The following is an 18,569-nucleotide window of genomic DNA, read 5'->3' on the forward strand; positions in this document are numbered from 1 at the left end:
ATTAATAATTGGTATGTAACTGCATAAAAAAAAAAACGGTTATTTGCTATATTTTTATTTTCATACAAGCATAAAATTTGTTTATTTCATGTAATAAATGTAATTTTATTTGTATAATCTATATTAATATTACAAATAATAATATTACAAATATAAGTTTTTAAAACTTTCAGTTATAATAGCTGAATGTTGCAATAGTTACATGGCAAACACTTATGATTACCTTGCATAGCTTTATATGATAAGATAATTGAATATATGATAGTTTCGATAGTTTTAAGAGTTCCTAATACCTAGTGCTTGTTCCAATTCTGCCCGTTTTTGCTGTACTTTTGTGTAAAAGTACCGACACACAGCTTCCTGTGCCCATGGTTGGTAGTAAAATTCGGCTCTTCTTTCTTCTTCTGGATTGCCAACAACATCTGTCATGGTTTTTAAATCTCTAGTTTGAGAGATGATCCACTTGTTAATAAATTGTTGCGGATCTTTGGCAAAACTCAGAAAGAATTCGCGATTGGTCTTCAATTGATTAATCGTTTCAACAGTTTCATGAATCTTGTTATCCAGACTCTGAATTTCCTGCTGGCTCGCGGTTGACAATAAGAAATTATTCATTTGCGTCTTCAGAGTATCGTCAACCTCTACATCAATGTCATAACACGCAGTCTGCTTTGTTTCTGTGCCTGAATAATGTAAATTTCATATCAGATACTTAAATGAACTTTAATTTATAATATAGCTACAATATAAACTTATTAATTTGCAAACTCATTTTTATTACAATAATATTTAGATTAGATGTAAAAGTATTTTATTTACCTTCTACGCTTATGATATGATTTATTACAATAGGATCGGGTGGGTGCAGTAATGGATTTAGTCGTTGCGGTATTTCGGCAAATTTCATTCGCGGACAGGCAAAAATCTGTTCCAAATATTTATCACAATTGATAAATTCTCTTTCGTGACTGTCCTGTAGCTTGTGCGTCTTTATATATTGCCAGAGCGCGGATATAATTACGGGTCGTGTCTGTGTGTGTACTCCTAATAATCGCGCTAATCTTGGATCCAATTTAAACTGGAATATATAATTAATAATGGAGTTGAGTTATATACTTACAATAATAAGTTCACTCTTATGTAAAAAAAAGAGTACCTGCAACGGCTGATAATCGAGAAGAAGAAGAATTGTACAACGAACATTCTTATCGCCGGGTCTTTTAACTTGAAATCCGTCAGTTTCTTGAGTAGTTAATGTACGATGCCATTCAACTAAATGATTGTCAGGACCATATAGATCTTTATCCAACTCTATCACTAAACTTTTGAAGAAAGACGAAAATTTGCGTTTTACCTACAAAAGTCGCAAAGTTATTAGTGCGTAATTAATAACGTATTTGATTTTATATATATACAAGGTGTCCAGAAAATCGCCCGCAGTACTTCGGGAAGTGATTCGAGACCCAAAAAGAAGAAAAAAGCTATATAAACATAAATTAAAAAATTTAAATTTTTAAATGATACCGAATCACTTGCTGAGGTACTGCGGACGGTTTTCTGGATACCCTGTATATTATATATATAAAATCAACTGTATTAGAAAGGGAAAAGAACGCGCCATTAACATGTCAGTTTTATAGTTGTTTTATAATGCATTGCAACATTACATACCTTATTGGGATCATTTTTAGTATCATCTAAAAGACGTCCTTCGACTCTAAGCTCCCAGGATGCTACAGATCCTTCTTCTCCTTCACCCGCCTCTTTAGCGGGATAAAACGTATTTGAGATAAAAATACGTAATTTCCGTTTTTGTTTCATTGGACGTTTCAAAGCTTCTTGAATATCGAGACGCTTCCGCATTATAGTTGCATCCAATTTTCTCTCGAATGCGAGTAAATCCATATAAGCTTGCGACTCTGGCACCAAATCGCGTACTTTCTGAGGCAGTATTTTGTCTGCCAATTTCTTCTTTTTCTTTGATGTGGAATGTGAAAAATCACTGTTCCAAAAACACCTAAATGAGTTTATTCGAAAAAACCATAGATACAGAAATTATAAATAGTTTTGTAAGCCTTGCGTCGCAGTTGGGACATTCCTGATAAAACTCAGTTGGATAGTTAACTTAGTTTAGATAAAACGCAATTGGAACAAGACATTATCAGAATTTTATTACAAATATTATAAATATAAATAGAGGAATGTTTTAAATATTTTATACATAAAAAGAACAAGAAAAAGGGATACAGCATGCAAAAAGAGAGTATGCAAATAAGATAAAAGCTAATCATTAAAATATGTCCGGATTAAAATAGAAATGCAAAATTTACATGGACACATTGCAAGATAAAGATAAATAGAAAGTAAATTTCTCTTGACTTACGGTTTTTGTTGTGACATAGGAATACGTTGATCTGCAGTTCTTTTTCCAACAGGTGGTGTAGGCATTGGACCTTGACGCAAATTTGAATAAGGCTGATTCGGCCTCATTATTCCTCCAGGACCAGGTCCTGCATTACCCATCTGTGGCGGTGGAGTAAATCCAGATCTCTGTTGTATCTATGAGGAAAATCATTTGCATGTAATAGTAATTTATGCAATATACACACTTTAAGGATTATAATTATTAAACATTGCAATTAATTTCATTAAATTTAAAAATTATATAGTCTATAATCTAATTATATAATTCTTTTTATGTAGCATCTATTCATTATATTAGAATTAAAAGGTATGCTTACTGGAAAATTTGGCCCAGAATACTGGCGTAAGTTTGGTGGTACTGATGATGGTGGATACCGCTGAGGAGGTGGTCCATTGCTTCCTGTATTTGGTACAGGAAATCTCTGTGCCATCTTTTTTTGCTCCTTTAAAAGAAAAATACATAAGCAATCTCAAATACACCTTTTCCAGAAAAAGTAATGAAATTGTATATATAATAAAATAATCATAATTGATATTCTACAAACATAACATAACCTGATACAGAAAGATAGTTCTTAAGACTACTCAAGATAAACAATGTATATTATATGTAGTCATAATTTGTGTAATTATCATGTACGGTCACATAAAAGATAGTAAAAAATGGACAAGTTTGCGCGAAATTAATATATTCGTGTTTTTGAAAATCACTGAATTAGCCAATTCCTCAGGTAAATTATAAGTAGAATTATTGTACTTTTAATTATTTTGCTGAGTAGAATGTATACGTACCACAAATCTAATTAGAATTATTTATCAAGTACTGATACAAATAAACAAGTATCACAAAGTAACCTACGTAAAGAGACTTGACGTTTGACAATACACGACTTGGCTCCGTTTTCCCTAAACTTCTTCCAGCGTCTCGATTATCGCGGTTTGATGAACACATTTCTTACAATGTCGCCAACATGGTATCTAAAAGTTTCCTAGAACCCCCTACTCTTTAGCTATCGTTTACAATCATCTCATTCATTGGTCAATTCTTGCAATATTTTAAATTACGCACAACAATCTAGTATTGTTTAGCCCGTGCATTTGCTCTGTTTAGTGATTCAGTATCTCTTTCCAACTTATCTTTCTCTTCATAACACAGATAGAGAAGAAAAATATTTAATTCTGTGATTATACCGTGATATGTGACGAAGTTCTTGCCTGTTATCGAACAACTTTGACGAGAAAATCCATCTTTGCAGCCTCTCCTTCCTTCCTGAAGAGAGAATAGAACAGGCAGGCATGGCAGGTCTTGTTACAAAAACCACTGGATTGATAAAACGTATGAATAATTTTTTTTAAATACTTTATTGTTAAATTTCTTTCCTGTTATTACTTCAAGAAAATTAAGTTTATTGTAACTTGCAGATACACAGATTATTATATAACGTTTACTTGTTCATTTTCATGACATAATTAATTGCACATGAAAAATGTCAAAAAGCAAAAATTTGTTGATTAAGTTTTCTTATTATTTTTGTCAAATATTCCGTGTCTGAATTCTTGTACCCTTCCTGATAATTAAACCTTATGTTCTGTTAGGAGGTTATATTGACTTTTGAAAAGATGAACAAATATCAAAATTTGCCTTTGACAAAATCATCATGAAATATTGAATCTTAAACTGATTCAGAAAATTAATTTAAAATCTATTATTTAATAATATTCTACATCTCAATAATAAGAAAATTTAATCAAATATTTATTTGCTTCACACTTATATACAATTTTTACTATTAACTAAAAGATCAAATAATATTATATGTGTATCAATTGCAGTTGGTATAAATAATGCAAAGCCTGTGCTGAATGTATGGCAGCAATATGCCAGGGTAGAATTGACACCACCCACTTTGAGAGACTTTCCTGCGATTCGAAAGGGCTTTTCAAATTTGATTCAAGCTGTGAAGACCGGTCGCTATCGTGAAGTCACTGTACGCGAGGCTGTCATAAACACTTTGGTAGCTGCTGAAATATATTGTTGGTTCTATGTTGGAGAATGTATTGGAAAGCGACATCTTGTTGGATACGATGTATAAGTATGCCATATATTTAATCTCTTGCATAGATAATTGTGTATAAATTATATAGATTTGGTCATAAATATACAAAAATATAAATCGTACACTTTCTCTTTTAATAAGTGTTACGATCGTTTTATAGTAATATTTTTTTCTCCTAAAAATTCATTTATCTTGTATTATTATCTCACACCTTTAAACTTGAGAAAATTGTTTTAATGTGTGTTGACTCGCATACTGCCATATGCAAATTGCAGCAGTAACATGAACATTTAACGATCGTATCACGCCTACTTGAGGTATTTCTACACACGTGTCAAAGAGAGGTATGAAATTGGCAGGTATACCATCCTTCTCGTTCCTGTGAAAAGTATATTCCTATGAAAATTATATTGACTACACAAAGTATAATGCATTGCAAGTCAAAATTTAATTACCCTAAAACGAGAATAGTTTTTTTCTCGAATTTTGTTTGTAGAAGATTTATGCTATTGGCTGTTTGTTCAGCACCGATTAGAGACCATCCCGCGTTTTTTTTCTCAAACAAATACTTTTGTAATTCGTGTGGTTTCACCTAAAGGTTTTAAAACATTAATATTTTCTGAAAACATTCATGTACAGTTGGTAAAAATTTCATAAAAAGTTTCCAAATCAAATTTTTCAAAATTTCAAGCTTAAATACCTGTAGTATATTTATCCATCTTTCAGCAGATACACTAAGGCATTGAAATTCCTTTTCTTTTATATAATCCAAATTTGCAATAACTAGTGCTTTGACTCCAAATATTTCACATGTCCTAGCAATTCCACCTAAATTTGGTGGCCGATTGATAAAAGATGCTACAACTATTAGACCTTCTTTATGTAACTGTAAATCTTGTTGATATATAGATTCTTTCATTGATTCAAAAATATCATTGTATAATGGAATTGTAGATTTGGATGGATCGATTTTTTTCTGAATATCGTGTAAACCTTCTAAATAGGTTTGAACACTATTTGTTAATGATTCTGTATCATCTATAATACAATTATTTTATATTTTAGAAACTATATAATGTTTTTATTTTATTTTTTTAATTTACCTGCAAGAGATTTTGTGAGATATATAGAAGTTTTAGTCTCAGACAGAAATGAATCAATGTTATAAAGTTGTAGAGGATGATTATCATTATGTTCAAACATGAAGGCTTTGAATATATCTGGACTGATCCATTCATCAGAATTAATATTAGTCAACCGTGGTAATTCATAGTAAATTGTCTATAAATATAAAAATTAATATGTTAAATATCATTGATTTATAAAATAATTTCTTTTTTTTATTTAAGTAAATATACAATATATACCTGCAAACTGTAATCATTGATTGGATGAAAACTCGAAAAGTAAAAATCATCCTGTATCCTAGTCGAATTTTTTGTTAAACTACTATCTTGTAAATTAATTACAGCTGCCTGATATATGCCTTTGTATTCTGATATACTATCATCATTTACTTTTTTCATTAACTCATATAATTGTGTCAAAATAAACTAGATTGAAAAAATTAAAATGAATAAATATTATGAAATATACATACAGATACAAGCATTAATACGTAACAGTTAATTTTTTTACTTGCCTGGTTATAAAGACGCATATTAAATTGCTGACCTAAACAGCATTGTGCTATGTATGGCAGAGCTGCGCGAATAAAATTTTTCTGATTATCATTTGATAGAAGTTGTGCAACATGATAAATAATACTGGCTATAGAAACTGTACATCCTGGTCTCTCTTTTATACTCTAAAAACATAACACTATGTTATAAAATTATATAAAAACAAATACACATAAAAAAAATTTCTTTATAGGATTATGAAATTTACTTGGATTACCTTTGAGAAAAATTGCCATAGCTTATTATGCAGATTAATATTTTTCTTAAAGATTCGTATCATTAACCATTCTTGCATCAATCTCACACTGTGTTGATTGCTTTCTAAGAGAATTAAATCACATAACTTTTCCTGTAGCAGAGCAACGAGTTCCTATAAAATAGTTATTTATTAATTTCCTCTATGGTAGAAATAAAGAATTAAAATTCAATTAATAATAAGCAATTGGTCCACTCACTTCGCTCAAAACCGGTTCTAATATCAACAAAATTTGTATTAATCTGTGTTTTAATTTATGTATGTAAGAGTTGTTAAAGTATCTCTTGTTTTTGTATTTTTCCAATATTTCGAGTATAAGTGGCACAATTATCGCTGCATAATTTAATTCCAAATGGTTGATTATCTTATATAACAGTACAATCGCCTCTGCTCTAATTGCAGCATCGTTATTATGATCTCTATTGTGAAAACACCGCGATTGACAAATTAATTTATAAATTATATATATATATTCATATATATATGAATGTATAAAATTGTATTATAAAAATTTATATTGATATACAGACTTGCTTACAATGTCAAGATATGCTTCGGATAATATTGGCCCAAGTGCTTGATTATAAATAAATGAGCATAATTTTCGATTCTTTTATCACGCCGAAGTACAGAACCGTGAAGAAGACAACTCAATAATGGTTTTTCCAATTTTAACAAATTACATTCGTTCAATTTTTTCATTTTGAAAAGTAGTATTCTCTTAAATTTCGACGTACTGTCTCCTTCTTCCACTAATTGATCTACAAACTGCAAAGAAAGATATTATAAAATATATATTATTACTATAAAATCAATGTATCATAAAAATACTGATATATGTTTTTTGGATTATTTCTAACAACTTACTTCTGTTATAAATTTTATAGCATTGGGCAAACTCAAAAAGTTATTATTAATGATAATTCCCGTAAGATTCTGTATTGCTGTCCAAAAAATATTGTTCTTTTTACTGACGAAGGTACATCTCCAGCATGATTTAAAAATATTTTCCAAAGTTTCTCTATCATTTGTATTGTTTATTATTTTATTATCAATCATTATTGTCAATATCGTTGCTATTTCAGAAATAATTTCGGTTCCCCCTAACTCGAGAAATTTTAATAAATTAGACAGCAATGCGGCAGTGGAAATCCATGACTGTATTGGAGAATTTGTAAGGTATTGACGCATGAGCTTCGAAAGAAGCAAATAATATTCCGATGCAATTTTTCCTCTTAAATCTGGCGTATTGTCATTATTAACGTTTACTGGAATCGCTTGTACGTTTAACAAATGTTTCGTATAAAAAGTTGTGGTAAACGGCAGAACTGAAATATTCTGGGAAAGATGCAAAAGATGTAATCCATACAAGTATCGCACGTTTTGATGTTGCGTATCTCTCAATAAACGTATGCTTTCGTTTTGCAGATTTTCCGCATAATTGTTTACACATTTCTTTGGCATGAACAAAATTGCGTTAACGATATGCGAAGACACAATAGCTATATATCTCGTGTAATCTTCGTACGTTAGTTCTGTGGCCATCTTTCTCACATTTTTAATTAGAAACTCAAAAGTGGAGTGTACGTATAATAATATCAAGTTCACGTTGTTGAGAGATTCCATGGAGAGATTTAATAAATGTGATATAAATTCTATCGCATCGATACTTGAGCGCATATCGGCATAAGGCCTCATATTGATACCATTTAATAAACATAGCCAATTGTTTAATGCTTTTTCGGCGCGACATGTTTTACTCGACAGTATAAGATTCGCGTCATATAATAAATATATTAGCAACGCAAACGTCTTAAGGTTTATTTCAGGAGTGATATCTTCGTGCGGATATTTCAAACAAGTATTCTCCACAAAAGTTACGGCGTCTTCTTTCGTTAATACTTTTCTCAACCATGTTGTAATCACATTCCAGGGAGCTGTTCCTCTTTTAAGACCTTCTTCAGAAGGAAACGCAGCTAAAGTATTAGCGAGTAATATCGGATTGTCTATTTTTTGCATATAATCGGAGATTGTTCTTAAAAGTTCAATTTGCGATGCAATACGTAATATATGAGAGTGCATATTCAGGTTCGTCTCCACTAAAGATTTAACGGCATTTAATTCATTGGTTTGCCAGTTACATTGTATCTCCTTATGCGAAACTGTTCGTAATGTGTGTATTATATAAAATATTGGCACAGGACCCCAAATTACTTTGCTAACTTTTTTCAGAAAATTATTAAGTAAATTACTTTCCTCTGTGCTAAAAAATATCGAGAGTTCTTTCACAATTTCTGGACATTCTTCATTAGATTGACATTCATAGAGAAAAGTATTATTGAGAACATTAACAAATAATTCTAGAAACTGTTCGTTAAACATAGTACCATTTAACTTACAAATTTGTGATACACCCCATTTTACAATATTATTATTTTCATGCAGCAAAATTTTTTCAAAAATACATTGCAACCATATAATATCAAAACAGTCATTGCAGGATTTGTGTTCTTTATTCGCATTTATTAAACTAGTTATATGAGTTAAAGCTGGTGCTACTAAGTGGTATTGTTTCTCTTCTAATGCTTCATATACCAAAAAAAATTTCTGCTTAATGCATTCTATCGATGAAGTTTCATTATTAGATTTACTACAAATAAATGGAGTAATTTGAGCCTTTATCAATCTTGAATTTGCAAACTTAAGTACAAAAATTTCATTTAGAGAATCGATTGCCTTTCTCATCAGATATAAAGCTTGTTTGCGGTATTGTTGCAAAGGTGACTGTAATCCTTTTAATATTATTAACCAAAATGTGCTCTTGGTATAGATATCGCAATGTATATAAGTGAGATCCATTAAACTGGCTGATGTGAAACACGTATCTGCCATAATACTTAGGACAGTGAGAGATTCTTTCAAGTCACTTATTTCATTCAAAATATAATCCCACAGTGGAAATAGGATACATTCTGGAGCAAAAGTTTTTGCCAACATAGGAAGTATCGAAGCAAACACTCTCCATTCAGAATCCTCTTCCTTTATCTTTATCCATGATTTGACAACATCCAAGTACATAAAACTAAATTCCTTTAATTCTTCTTCTTTACTGCTATTGCTTTCATTACGAAGAAATTGATACAAATGTAGAAATTCTAAAAAATATTCCAGTAACTTCATGTACATAATTCTACTATTGCTGCTTGTAAAATAGGCATCGCTCGAGTGGAGAAAATTTTGTAAATGTTTCTTGATTGACTCAGTACTACAGTAAAGTATCATTTGCAAAGCTATTATGTCATATAAGATTAAAATTTCCGAGGTACTTCGCAGATAATGCGGTGGAAAAATTGCTCTTATACTAGAAAAACAAATATTTTCCGCATCCGCGGGTATTTGATATCTTTTATTATCGCGATTTTCGATGGCATTAAATGCAAACTGATACTCGTGACATAACAGCATTCGACAGATTTCAAGTTTATTTATATCCAATTGTTCTCCAGTTATCTCATTATTGTAAAACTGTACGAAACGATGATGCAAAACGAATGTGCCATTCGTAGATTTGCAGTCATTTGTTGCAGTTTGTAAAATCGAAATGTCCAGCGTCGAAATACGTAAATAACGATTATGCAGATCCATCATTCTATTCCTTATTCTTTCATAATTATTTTAAATCATATAAAAATTGATTGTTCTGTTTATTTCGTAGAATGACAAAGTATACACAAACACTGTGTTATCCTGTCATTTGGAAGGATGTCAATCACTTGTCAAAGACCTCCTACAATGCATATATCACAGAATTAATTGCATTACTCGCGTATGCGTTTAATTATAAAGGTAATTACCTCTTATTATTTTCATAATCAAAAATTATCATAATATACATTACACATATAATATATATTCGTATAAAATGCACCTTTATTTTACCCAATAAAATTACACGTGGACGCGCGTTAACAAGTGTCATAAGCTATCAAGCTTTATGATAATTTGCGATAGCTCAAGTTTCACTCTTCACACTAACGCTTTATCGTGGCTACAATAAGAAGCAGTAAGTCATGTTGCGCGGATGATAAATTTAAAAAAAAAAAATGGAAAATGACACAGATGATATATCCTACATGTGGTAAATTCCACAGATGATAAATTGTGAGAGAACACGCCAGATGGTCCAGAGATATTTAGACTATCAGAGACATTCACAGAGTCTACGGATTTCCTTCGATCAGTTTAAAATTGATTCTTTTTCCTCCAAAAATTATCAAGGTAGATAGATATTATAATCATTATCACGAATTTCCAATTCGATACACGTTAATATAATATATATTGCGTATAATTTTAATATTAAATCGATATTATAAGTAAAATCAACTTCGAATTAATCCTCAAACGAGAAAGGCATTATCGCAATGTTATTAGTTCCGCTAGCAAATTTTGCAATTACTTTTCCGACCTTTAATGTCAGGTTGCGATAAAGATTCCGCGCGCGTCACGTCCGTTTTCTAATATTGTAGTAACTGATTACATGATTACGTGATTATACATGATTTTGATAGAATCTATAACGGGCCTCGTCTGTACAGAATCTTTTACATTGTTACAGGAATATGAAAATTTTCAGAATGAAATTGAAGATTTCTCAGAAACGATGAAAAGTAAATAATTTTTTTTTCCTTTTTTTATCTCTTTGCGTACAATATCATTATTTTTAATGATGATCAAGTCATCCGTGAAGTATCCGTGAGATAATCGACTTCCTTATCTTACGCCTTTTAGATTGTAATCGAATTGTAAAATGTGTACAGAGCGATATATGGCTAAACTAACAATAAGCTCTTAACTAAACTAAAAAGATAGAATTAAAATTAGAATAAAATTGGACGTTGTAGAAAGTGGGCACGGGTCCAACGTGTTGCGAGATATTTGACGAGATTTCTTACATTGAGTGTTAAACGACAACGCAATAGGACGCATGGGAAGCAAAGAGCAGGCGGAATTTTCCCTTCGATAGGAAATGTGTATTCTTGTGTGCTTTTTTTTAAAATAATTATCGAATTATTCTCGCATATGTGTGTTTTATGCTTCACACGCATGCGTCGCGTGACTTGATAGCGATTAAAAATAAATGTGCGTGTCTGCGTAAATAAATTGCTTGTGCGATGATCGGAAGTAAATCCTGCGCGATTAGCTACACAAGTTTCAAGTAATATAATTCGCTCTAAAAATAAATAGGCGCCAAATGTTGCGTGACCATTATCCAAGGACAACGTCATTGATATTGCACGCTATGCTCGCGTGTACTTTTTGAAAAAATATGCACATTGGACATCGTGTATAAGTGCCTTTTAACATATATGGATATTTATCAGAAGTAAAGATGGACTTTTGAGAGGGACGCGTCACGTATCTAGACAAGTATAAATGATCGATCGAATGCGAGAAAGTAATTCGATAATCAGCTGATCGCGCGAACAATACAGTCAACAATCTAACTACTTGACACGTGCCACACATCTATCCAAGGTTAAGTGACAAGTAACTGTCTCTCTTTCCTGTCTCTTTTTCCCTCTATTTTAAAAAGCGTCTTGCATATTATTAACGCGTTACTCTAATATCACGTTTTTATACAGTATTAAATATTCTTATATTTAAAGTCAGTAAAGTAGGTTCTAAAGTACGGTTCTAAAGATCAATATCTATCTTCCGGTTTTAAATATGTAAAAATATTTTAAATTACATTTGGGTAAAATACATGGTGATAACGTGTTACAATAGTGTATGAGTTTTTAGAGTCATAATTATCAAGCACAAATGAATGTGGGCGTACGTATAAGTTACATTTCTCAATTTTATTTTCTAGATCGAATTGTGAGATAATTCATCGGGTCAATTACACTGTGCAGGCACACGTGAAAAATGCCGTTCAAAATTACCCTCCTCCTCCCACACTCTATTTACTAACGCGCATGCGCACACCCTTCCGTAAAGTGTACACATGTATACAACACATCAAACGTCACAGCGCGCGTCGTGTGATGCACCGCGTCGGCTTCGTTGGCGCATCAGCTGGTCGCGGTAGCGTGTATTAGGTACTGACAAGTCCGCTCGAAAATCGAGACGCGTTACATAAAGCGAGCGAAGGGCCACAATGTGTGTGATGAATACGAGCGGTTGAATACAGTATCGTGTTATAACGTGACGTTTTTTTTTTTCTTTTCTTTTTAGGTGATCGTGGAGAGAAGGTGATCTCGTGTCAGGGTCCCGTCTCGAAAGAGATAGCCGCTCTCAATACCACTAGTACGTTCTCGCGAAAACGAGATTCGTTCAAGGACGTGTGTTCATTGAACGCTTGGACTTAATTCACAAAGGATCAATCGAGACATATCTTCATTTCGTCGCGTCTTTTACGCTCTCGTGCGAGGAGAGATCTCATTATACATTATCTGTCACGCGCGCGCGATGTGCTCGTAGCGACAGTGACAACTCCGCTATAAGAACTTGCGACACTCTTCTGTGCGTCAGTGCAGCAATTCTACGCCCACGCGCGATCAGTTATTAGGTTTGTTCCCTTTAGCTCATTTTCTGCAATTTTCTCACTGTTCCTTCCTTTCGAATTTCTCAGTTTATCTCGTTCCAGTTCAGCTAAAAAAATCAAATCTATTGCATATCGCCGTCTATTGAACTCGAATCCGAGCGTGTGCCCGTGATTACGCTTGATTGACAGCTCGTCAACGTCGAAATGTCTGGCAATATAAAAGATGTCGATCCGTTCTCCGAATTGCCCATGGAACAAGATCCCTGCGAAGGTATGTAGACAAAGTATGCATATTGCCGTATTAAGTATATATTATTATCTATTAAAGCCAGACAACAAGGCAATTCAGTCTTAAGTGGTAAAGTTAGGTTGATATCGCTTATCGCGAACATACATCGAGCGTGCCTTATGTTTGTGGAATGTTTAAACTAGAAAATCTTTGAGAACACTTAAATACAGTACTGTACATAATAAAGCGTACGAGAGGAAAAATATTCTTCTCTCTAATTAATATACCTTTTGTTTTCATGTAAAATTGAATTTATTTGTTTAAATTTATCGCGCATTATATCGGTATACGCATCTTTTCTAAAAATAGCTCGCAAATATTGAACAATTTTTTACAAATTTTTATTACAAATCGTGTAAAGAATTCATGAATGTAGATGTTGAAGAAGTCTTTTATTTTTACAAATGTCTTTTTTATTAAAACATGTTAATAATCTTTTTTAATTTAAAAGATTCAAATTATCCAATATTTTTGTGCTATTATATATTTAAAGATTAATATTTTATATAAATGATCAAAATAAAAGAGTAATTGTGACAGTTATTACTATTAATGTTATCACTGTAATTATAAGGAGATAATGTGTAAAATAATAATAAAATGATTTTATGTCACAAAGGCGATGACAAAGCAATCATAGAGGAAAGTCCAAAGGACAATGTAGAAATTGTAAATGAAGTTGCTTATGCAGAACCTTTGATTGCTGAAGCAATACGATGGTTTTATAAAGATGGCGTTGACAAAAGATGGAACGAATTTGACGGATATGACAGCTTAAGAATCGAGAAAATTTATCAGGAACGTCAAAGTTTAATTAGAGAAAATAACGGCGAGATAAATGGTTTACCACCTGCTGAGAAAATTGTAGTTAGAGGAGGCATATACGATGTCGAAATTGACAATATGAAATGTGTTTCAATATATTGGCCAGGTGAGAGAGAGTATCGTGAATTACTTTTTATTATTTCATAGTCTTTACTTTATTATCTCATAGCGTTATCTGCTACTGTTAATTTGTACTTTATGCCATTGTGCACTTATCGTAATTATTGGTTCAATTAATGTTAATACGAGTCAACGTAATTGACGCGAATATATGTGAATGTCTTGATAATAATTCTATGTCTGTCTAAATTTCTGTATATTTGCTTGTTTGTGTGCAGTATATCTGTACTGCAGAGATTACTTTGTCCTTGGGGTTATTATAGCCAATTTCTATTGACTGTGTGCCTATTATGACTCGCAACATGTGTGAAACAAATATAACACAGACTATAGATTTTATACCGTACAGAAAACTCTATTGAGATATCTTAATAAAATCTATATTAACTTAATTATTGTTTATAAATGTTTTTACAATGTATATAATATATGTATATAAATTATATATTATTATAATAATATGTTATTTATTATAATAAGTTATTTAGAAGTTTATTGGTCTTATTACTGTGCATAAATTTACAAGTCATGTTTACATATTTTTTTCTTTTTTGTTAATTATTTTATAACTCTAATGTTTTATACAAAATTATCTGTTAAATTCATTAATTAATTATTCATTAAATGTTTGGGTAAAAATTGGAAATCTAAAATCTTGCATTTGTTAAACAAAATTAATAAAAGTACGAAGAAAAAATATCTAGTTTTCTAAAAAGAAAACTCTAATATAAATTTTATATAAAATATTGCACATATGTATTTGTAATTTGAGTTTATACAAAGATGTAATATATTGTATAAATTTTTTAATGGAAGGTGAAGAATTGGAGATTATGAGGGGTACATGGTATTATGATGGAAGTTGGATACCATTAGAAACAGAACATTCCAAAGTGATAGAAGAAGTCCATCTTAAATTATTCCAAAAGGAAAGGAAAAACAATCAAAGTATTTCAAATTGTGATATAAATGCTCCTCAATCCTATAAAGGTATTTTTTTCAATTTTATCCTTTTTGAGTTTGTCAATTCTATATAACATATATGTATCAATGCTAAAACTTTTGTTATTGTAATGTCTTTTTAGTATTACATACCGAACAGTTCCCTCAATTTCATGTCGATTGGCATTCAATTAATGATGTGACGCTGTATAGTGAATATACACCTACTAAATTGATGCGCAGTGTTACGTCAAAATTAGGCTTTGCAAAAAGTAAGTATAAAATTGCAAATGAAAGTAATTAAAACTGTATTTTTACATATTATTATATGAATATATTTACATCTTTTTTTAATTTTAATTACAGCAATAGGCTATCGATTAAAAAGGGGTTATAAAACGCTTGCAAATATAGAGGATAAGCCACGTGATATTGATCATATAGTATTTGTTGTTCATGGGATAGGGCAAAAGCGTGATACGGGAAAAATAATACGTAATACTACATGGTATAAAAATAGGAATTTCTTTTATGAATTTCATTTAATACAATATTTTTATATCATAATAAGTCGTTAAATATGATTGAAATAACAGTTTTAGGGATTGCGTGGATTGGCTTAAGCAGAAATATTTTCCAAACTCCAAACACAGAGTAGAATTTTTTGCAGTTGAATGGCGGTCATCGTTAAAATTAGACGGAGGTAAAATAAAGATTTTATAATGCGAGAAAAAATAAATACTTTAATAATAAATATGTAAATTTTTTTTCTTCAGATATAGTAGAAGCAATTACGCCCTATAGCGTATTGAGCATACGTCACTTGCTAAATGCATCAGCAATGGATATTTTATATTATACGAGTCCATTATATGGTGCTGAAGTTCGAGCCGGTTTGCAGAGGGAGTTAAATAGATTATACTTTATGTTTGCATGTCGACATCCTGGTTGGCAAGGAAAAGTTTCAATTTTGGCACATTCTCTAGGATGTGTAATTGTGTATGACATAGTTACAGGCTGGATGGGACATGACATGCGGCTTCCATCTCCGCAGGCACAAGAAGTTTTATTGCAAGGATTAGAATTTCCTGTAAGTTATTACAATTCTTTAAGCAATACATAATAAAAATAAATTAAGTAAATTTAATTATTATAATAATTGTATTTTAAAAGAACACCGAAAAAATCACATTCTCTTGGTTTCAGATCGAAAATTTATTTTGTTTGGGTTCGCCGTTATCTGTATTTCTAGCGCTGCGTACACGTGCTCCATCTAATAGATTAGATGTGATGCCGCAAAGTTTATGCAAGAGATTTTACAATATATTTCACTGGTCCGATCCAGTGGCTTACCGGATGGAACCACTTTTAGAAAGAGACTATAGCAAAGTTGAACCAGTTCTTATACCGCCATATGGTGGAATCGATGGACAGCACATGCCACAATCGCCTTCGTCATTGAACAATGTGGATCCAACTTTATCGCCTACAGGTATTTTATTCTTTGTTTTTATTACTGTCAATTATAAGCAATATATATGTATATATAATTGTCATTATTATGCTGTTATAATAATCTTTAAATTTAAATTGTGCAATTTAAATAAAATAATTGGCACAAATGATAAAAAATGTTTACTATTTAATCTGTTGCCACTCAAAGATTAAAAGCTATAAATATATCATGAATTTTTTACTGTATTTCTATCATAACATAGTATAATTAAATATATTAATAGAAGGTGATGATAAAGATGATAGTCCAGTGGACACACCTAATCGTAATGTAGAGAAAGGCTGGAGTCTTTGGGATTTAGTGCGAGGCGGATGGGCCGTTAAGGAAGGTCCATCTTCGCCAACACCAGATTCAAATCCACCGATCCGTCCAGGTCAAGGTACGTACGTGTCGCGATTAATTTCACAGCATAATACTTTTTCTGTAAATCATGAAAGTCGCTTACAAATATTTTCTTTTTGCTTCATTAGAATTAACGCAACGATTGGATTATGTATTACGTGCAGTCGGCTTAGGAAGGAATTATTTATACACGGTAACAGCCCATACAGCGTATTGGAATAACTATGACGTGGCCTATTTTGTATTAACAAGACTGTTCCCGACGTTGGAAACGTGATGGCGGTTTAAACATTTTAACGCAGAACTCCGTTTTCTGCTAAAATGTTCTAGTCCACTATAGGCCTACGCCGAATATGTGATATCGCAAATAGGCCTACACCACCAAAACAATCTGTGATAACGGAAAAACGATACAATAATGTAAATTCTGTAGAAATCAATCGTTTTATAATGTTTGGATAATTTAATGTATATATCAAGCTGTATATATCAAGTTATAGGAGACGAGAAAACTTTGTCTCTGCTCGTTTCGAAAGTAATTTGTTTGTACCAAATATAACGCAATTAATATTTATATATAAAATAATAGAGACAAAGAGAGGAAAAGAGAAAGAGAGATTTGGCATATTATAGGAATACATGAAAGAAATAAGTTTTCGCGAATTACGTTACTTCCTGATATAAATATAGTTTATGCACAGTATTTATTAAAAGTACGATATTTTACAAACTCTCTATGTCTTGTTGCGAGATACAAAACAATTGTTTTTGGATAGTTTATGGGCAACTAATATATTCTTATCGCGCCTTTGTTATTTATATATCGCCGTATATAAATAACATATTTTAAGATTAGCGTCCGTGTTAAGTGCGTTATTGGTCTTAAAGTAGAACGAATTAAGATAAACTGATGCTCTTACGAATTTTTCTTATATATTTCATATATATTTAAATCATATGAATCGACTTATGAGAACACATGCATTCAGAAGTATTTAATAATAATGCAGAAACATAAAACACCACAACACTAATTTATATAGGTTTTTAAATAATATATACATGTGTGTGTGTGTGTGTGTGTGTGTGTGTGTGTGCGTGCGCGTGAGTGCGTGCGTGCGTGCGTGCGTGTGTTGTGTGTGTGTGTGTGTGTGTGTGTGTGTATATATAATTCTTTGAGATATATATGCTACTTATAAAAATACGTAGCATAATTTTTGTATCTGTCTGATTTTATACATATCTCTTTAATATTTAATAGCAAGTCATTATTATCGTAATATTATAATTATGTAACACTTTTTTTCATATCGCGCTTTAGAGTTTACTTAAGCACAAAGTATTATGCATTTTTCTAAAATGAAAGAATTTAATTAAATCGACTTAAGAAAATTTTGAACATGATGCTATCCATGCTCCTCTGTAAAGAAATTTTACAAAAATAAAGTTTAAAACTACTCTGATTAGATATTTTTAAATTCATAATATGAAATGGTGTGCGATATAATTATTTATTCATAAAAAATATATTTTTCTTTATTAAAAATTAATTTTAGCAAAAATTCT

At 31.3% G+C, this 18,569-nt stretch overlaps 4 protein-coding genes across 16 annotated transcripts; 2 read left to right on the top strand and 2 right to left on the bottom strand.

Moving 5' to 3' along the window:
• Window positions 1-80: 80 nt before the first annotated feature.
• On the bottom strand, window positions 81-3,373 carry Bap60 (Brahma-associated protein 60). 3 transcript variants are annotated; one of them, XM_083078616.1, is made up of 7 exons: window positions 3,284-3,373; window positions 2,742-2,867; window positions 2,384-2,559; window positions 1,672-2,017; window positions 1,157-1,354; window positions 820-1,078; window positions 81-683 (listed from the first exon to the last, which is right to left on the bottom strand). In XM_083078616.1, the coding sequence occupies exons 2-7, from the start codon at window positions 2,853-2,855 to the stop codon at window positions 277-279; spliced, it is 1,500 nt and encodes a 499-aa protein (XP_082934742.1). In that variant the 5' UTR covers window positions 2,856-2,867; window positions 3,284-3,373; the 3' UTR covers window positions 81-276. The 3 variants fall into 3 exon arrangements, with proteins under 3 accessions (XP_082934742.1, XP_082934741.1, XP_082934743.1); XM_083078615.1 differs by having other exon boundaries at window positions 3,217-3,372; XM_083078617.1 differs by having other exon boundaries at window positions 82-683; window positions 1,672-2,002; window positions 3,217-3,372.
• A 204-nt stretch (window positions 3,374-3,577) lies between these two features.
• On the top strand, window positions 3,578-4,603 carry LOC145959623 (ATP synthase F(0) complex subunit g, mitochondrial). The gene is made up of 2 exons (XM_083078639.1): window positions 3,578-3,760; window positions 4,258-4,603. Exons 1-2 carry the CDS (start codon window positions 3,721-3,723, stop codon window positions 4,515-4,517), a joined length of 300 nt encoding a protein of 99 aa, XP_082934765.1. The 5' UTR covers window positions 3,578-3,720; the 3' UTR covers window positions 4,518-4,603.
• LOC145959620 (tRNA (guanosine(18)-2'-O)-methyltransferase TARBP1) lies at window positions 4,157-10,460 on the bottom strand. 3 transcript variants are annotated; one of them, XM_083078625.1, is made up of 11 exons: window positions 10,348-10,459; window positions 7,287-10,206; window positions 6,958-7,187; window positions 6,619-6,838; window positions 6,381-6,533; window positions 6,124-6,288; window positions 5,849-6,034; window positions 5,585-5,762; window positions 5,182-5,519; window positions 4,937-5,073; window positions 4,157-4,860 (listed from the first exon to the last, which is right to left on the bottom strand). In XM_083078625.1, the coding sequence occupies exons 2-11, from the start codon at window positions 10,065-10,067 to the stop codon at window positions 4,695-4,697; spliced, it is 4,554 nt and encodes a 1,517-aa protein (XP_082934751.1). In that variant the 5' UTR covers window positions 10,068-10,206; window positions 10,348-10,459; the 3' UTR covers window positions 4,157-4,694. The 3 variants fall into 3 exon arrangements, with proteins under 3 accessions (XP_082934751.1, XP_082934750.1, XP_082934752.1); XM_083078624.1 differs by having other exon boundaries at window positions 10,274-10,456; XM_083078626.1 differs by lacking the exons at window positions 4,157-4,860; window positions 4,937-5,073 and having other exon boundaries at window positions 5,451-5,762; window positions 10,274-10,460.
• LOC145959622 (phospholipase DDHD1) lies at window positions 10,131-18,466 on the top strand. 9 transcript variants are annotated; one of them, XM_083078630.1, is made up of 13 exons: window positions 10,131-10,265; window positions 10,571-10,697; window positions 12,660-12,993; window positions 13,072-13,240; window positions 13,878-14,189; window positions 15,020-15,193; window positions 15,289-15,417; window positions 15,512-15,653; window positions 15,742-15,848; window positions 15,922-16,235; window positions 16,352-16,637; window positions 16,885-17,040; window positions 17,132-18,466. In XM_083078630.1, exons 4-13 carry the CDS (start codon window positions 13,174-13,176, stop codon window positions 17,278-17,280), a joined length of 1,836 nt encoding a protein of 611 aa, XP_082934756.1. In that variant the 5' UTR covers window positions 10,131-10,265; window positions 10,571-10,697; window positions 12,660-12,993; window positions 13,072-13,173; the 3' UTR covers window positions 17,281-18,466. The 9 variants fall into 9 exon arrangements, with proteins under 9 accessions (XP_082934756.1, XP_082934759.1, XP_082934757.1 ...); XM_083078633.1 differs by lacking the exon at window positions 10,571-10,697 and having other exon boundaries at window positions 10,139-10,265; XM_083078631.1 differs by lacking the exons at window positions 10,131-10,265; window positions 10,571-10,697 and adding an exon at window positions 11,373-11,460.
• Window positions 18,467-18,569: the final 103 nt, after the last annotated feature.

The sequence above is a fragment of the Camponotus vicinus genome, unplaced genomic scaffold (assembly GCF_025532165.1).
Source record: "Camponotus vicinus isolate PSW18456_S1 unplaced genomic scaffold, iyCamVici1.0 SCAF_1, whole genome shotgun sequence".
In the NCBI taxonomy this organism is placed as follows: domain Eukaryota; kingdom Metazoa; phylum Arthropoda; class Insecta; order Hymenoptera; family Formicidae; genus Camponotus; species Camponotus vicinus.

Excerpts from the sequence above, each read along its gene's own strand:
- Bap60 (XM_083078616.1), bottom strand. The coding sequence starts at position 2,855 with ATGGCACAGAGATTTCCTGTACCAAATACAGGAAGCAATGGACCACCT. Across the intron at positions 2,018-2,383 it reads CCTATGTCACAACAAAAACC|GTGTTTTTGGAACAGTGATT; the intron begins GTAAGTCAAGAG and ends AAACTCATTTAG. Across the intron at positions 1,079-1,156 it reads TCGATTATCAGCCGTTGCAG|TTTAAATTGGATCCAAGATT; the intron begins GTACTCTTTTTT and ends TATATATTCCAG.
- LOC145959620 (XM_083078625.1), bottom strand. The coding sequence starts at position 10,067 with ATGATGGATCTGCATAATCGTTATTTACGTATTTCGACGCTGGACATT. Across the intron at positions 7,188-7,286 it reads CTATAAAATTTATAACAGAA|TTTGTAGATCAATTAGTGGA; the intron begins GTAAGTTGTTAG and ends CTTTCTTTGCAG. Across the intron at positions 5,520-5,584 it reads TCTCACAAAATCTCTTGCAG|ATGATACAGAATCATTAACA; the intron begins GTAAATTAAAAA and ends ATTGTATTATAG.
- LOC145959622 (XM_083078630.1), top strand. The coding sequence starts at position 13,174 with ATGTCTGGCAATATAAAAGATGTCGATCCGTTCTCCGAATTGCCCATG. Across the intron at positions 15,654-15,741 it reads ATAATACGTAATACTACATG|TTTTAGGGATTGCGTGGATT; the intron begins GTATAAAAATAG and ends TTGAAATAACAG. Across the intron at positions 17,041-17,131 it reads ACCGATCCGTCCAGGTCAAG|AATTAACGCAACGATTGGAT; the intron begins GTACGTACGTGT and ends TTGCTTCATTAG.
- LOC145959623 (XM_083078639.1), top strand. The coding sequence starts at position 3,721 with ATGGCAGGTCTTGTTACAAAAACCACTGGATTGATAAAAC. Across the intron at positions 3,761-4,257 it reads AACCACTGGATTGATAAAAC|TTGGTATAAATAATGCAAAG; the intron begins GTATGAATAATT and ends TATCAATTGCAG.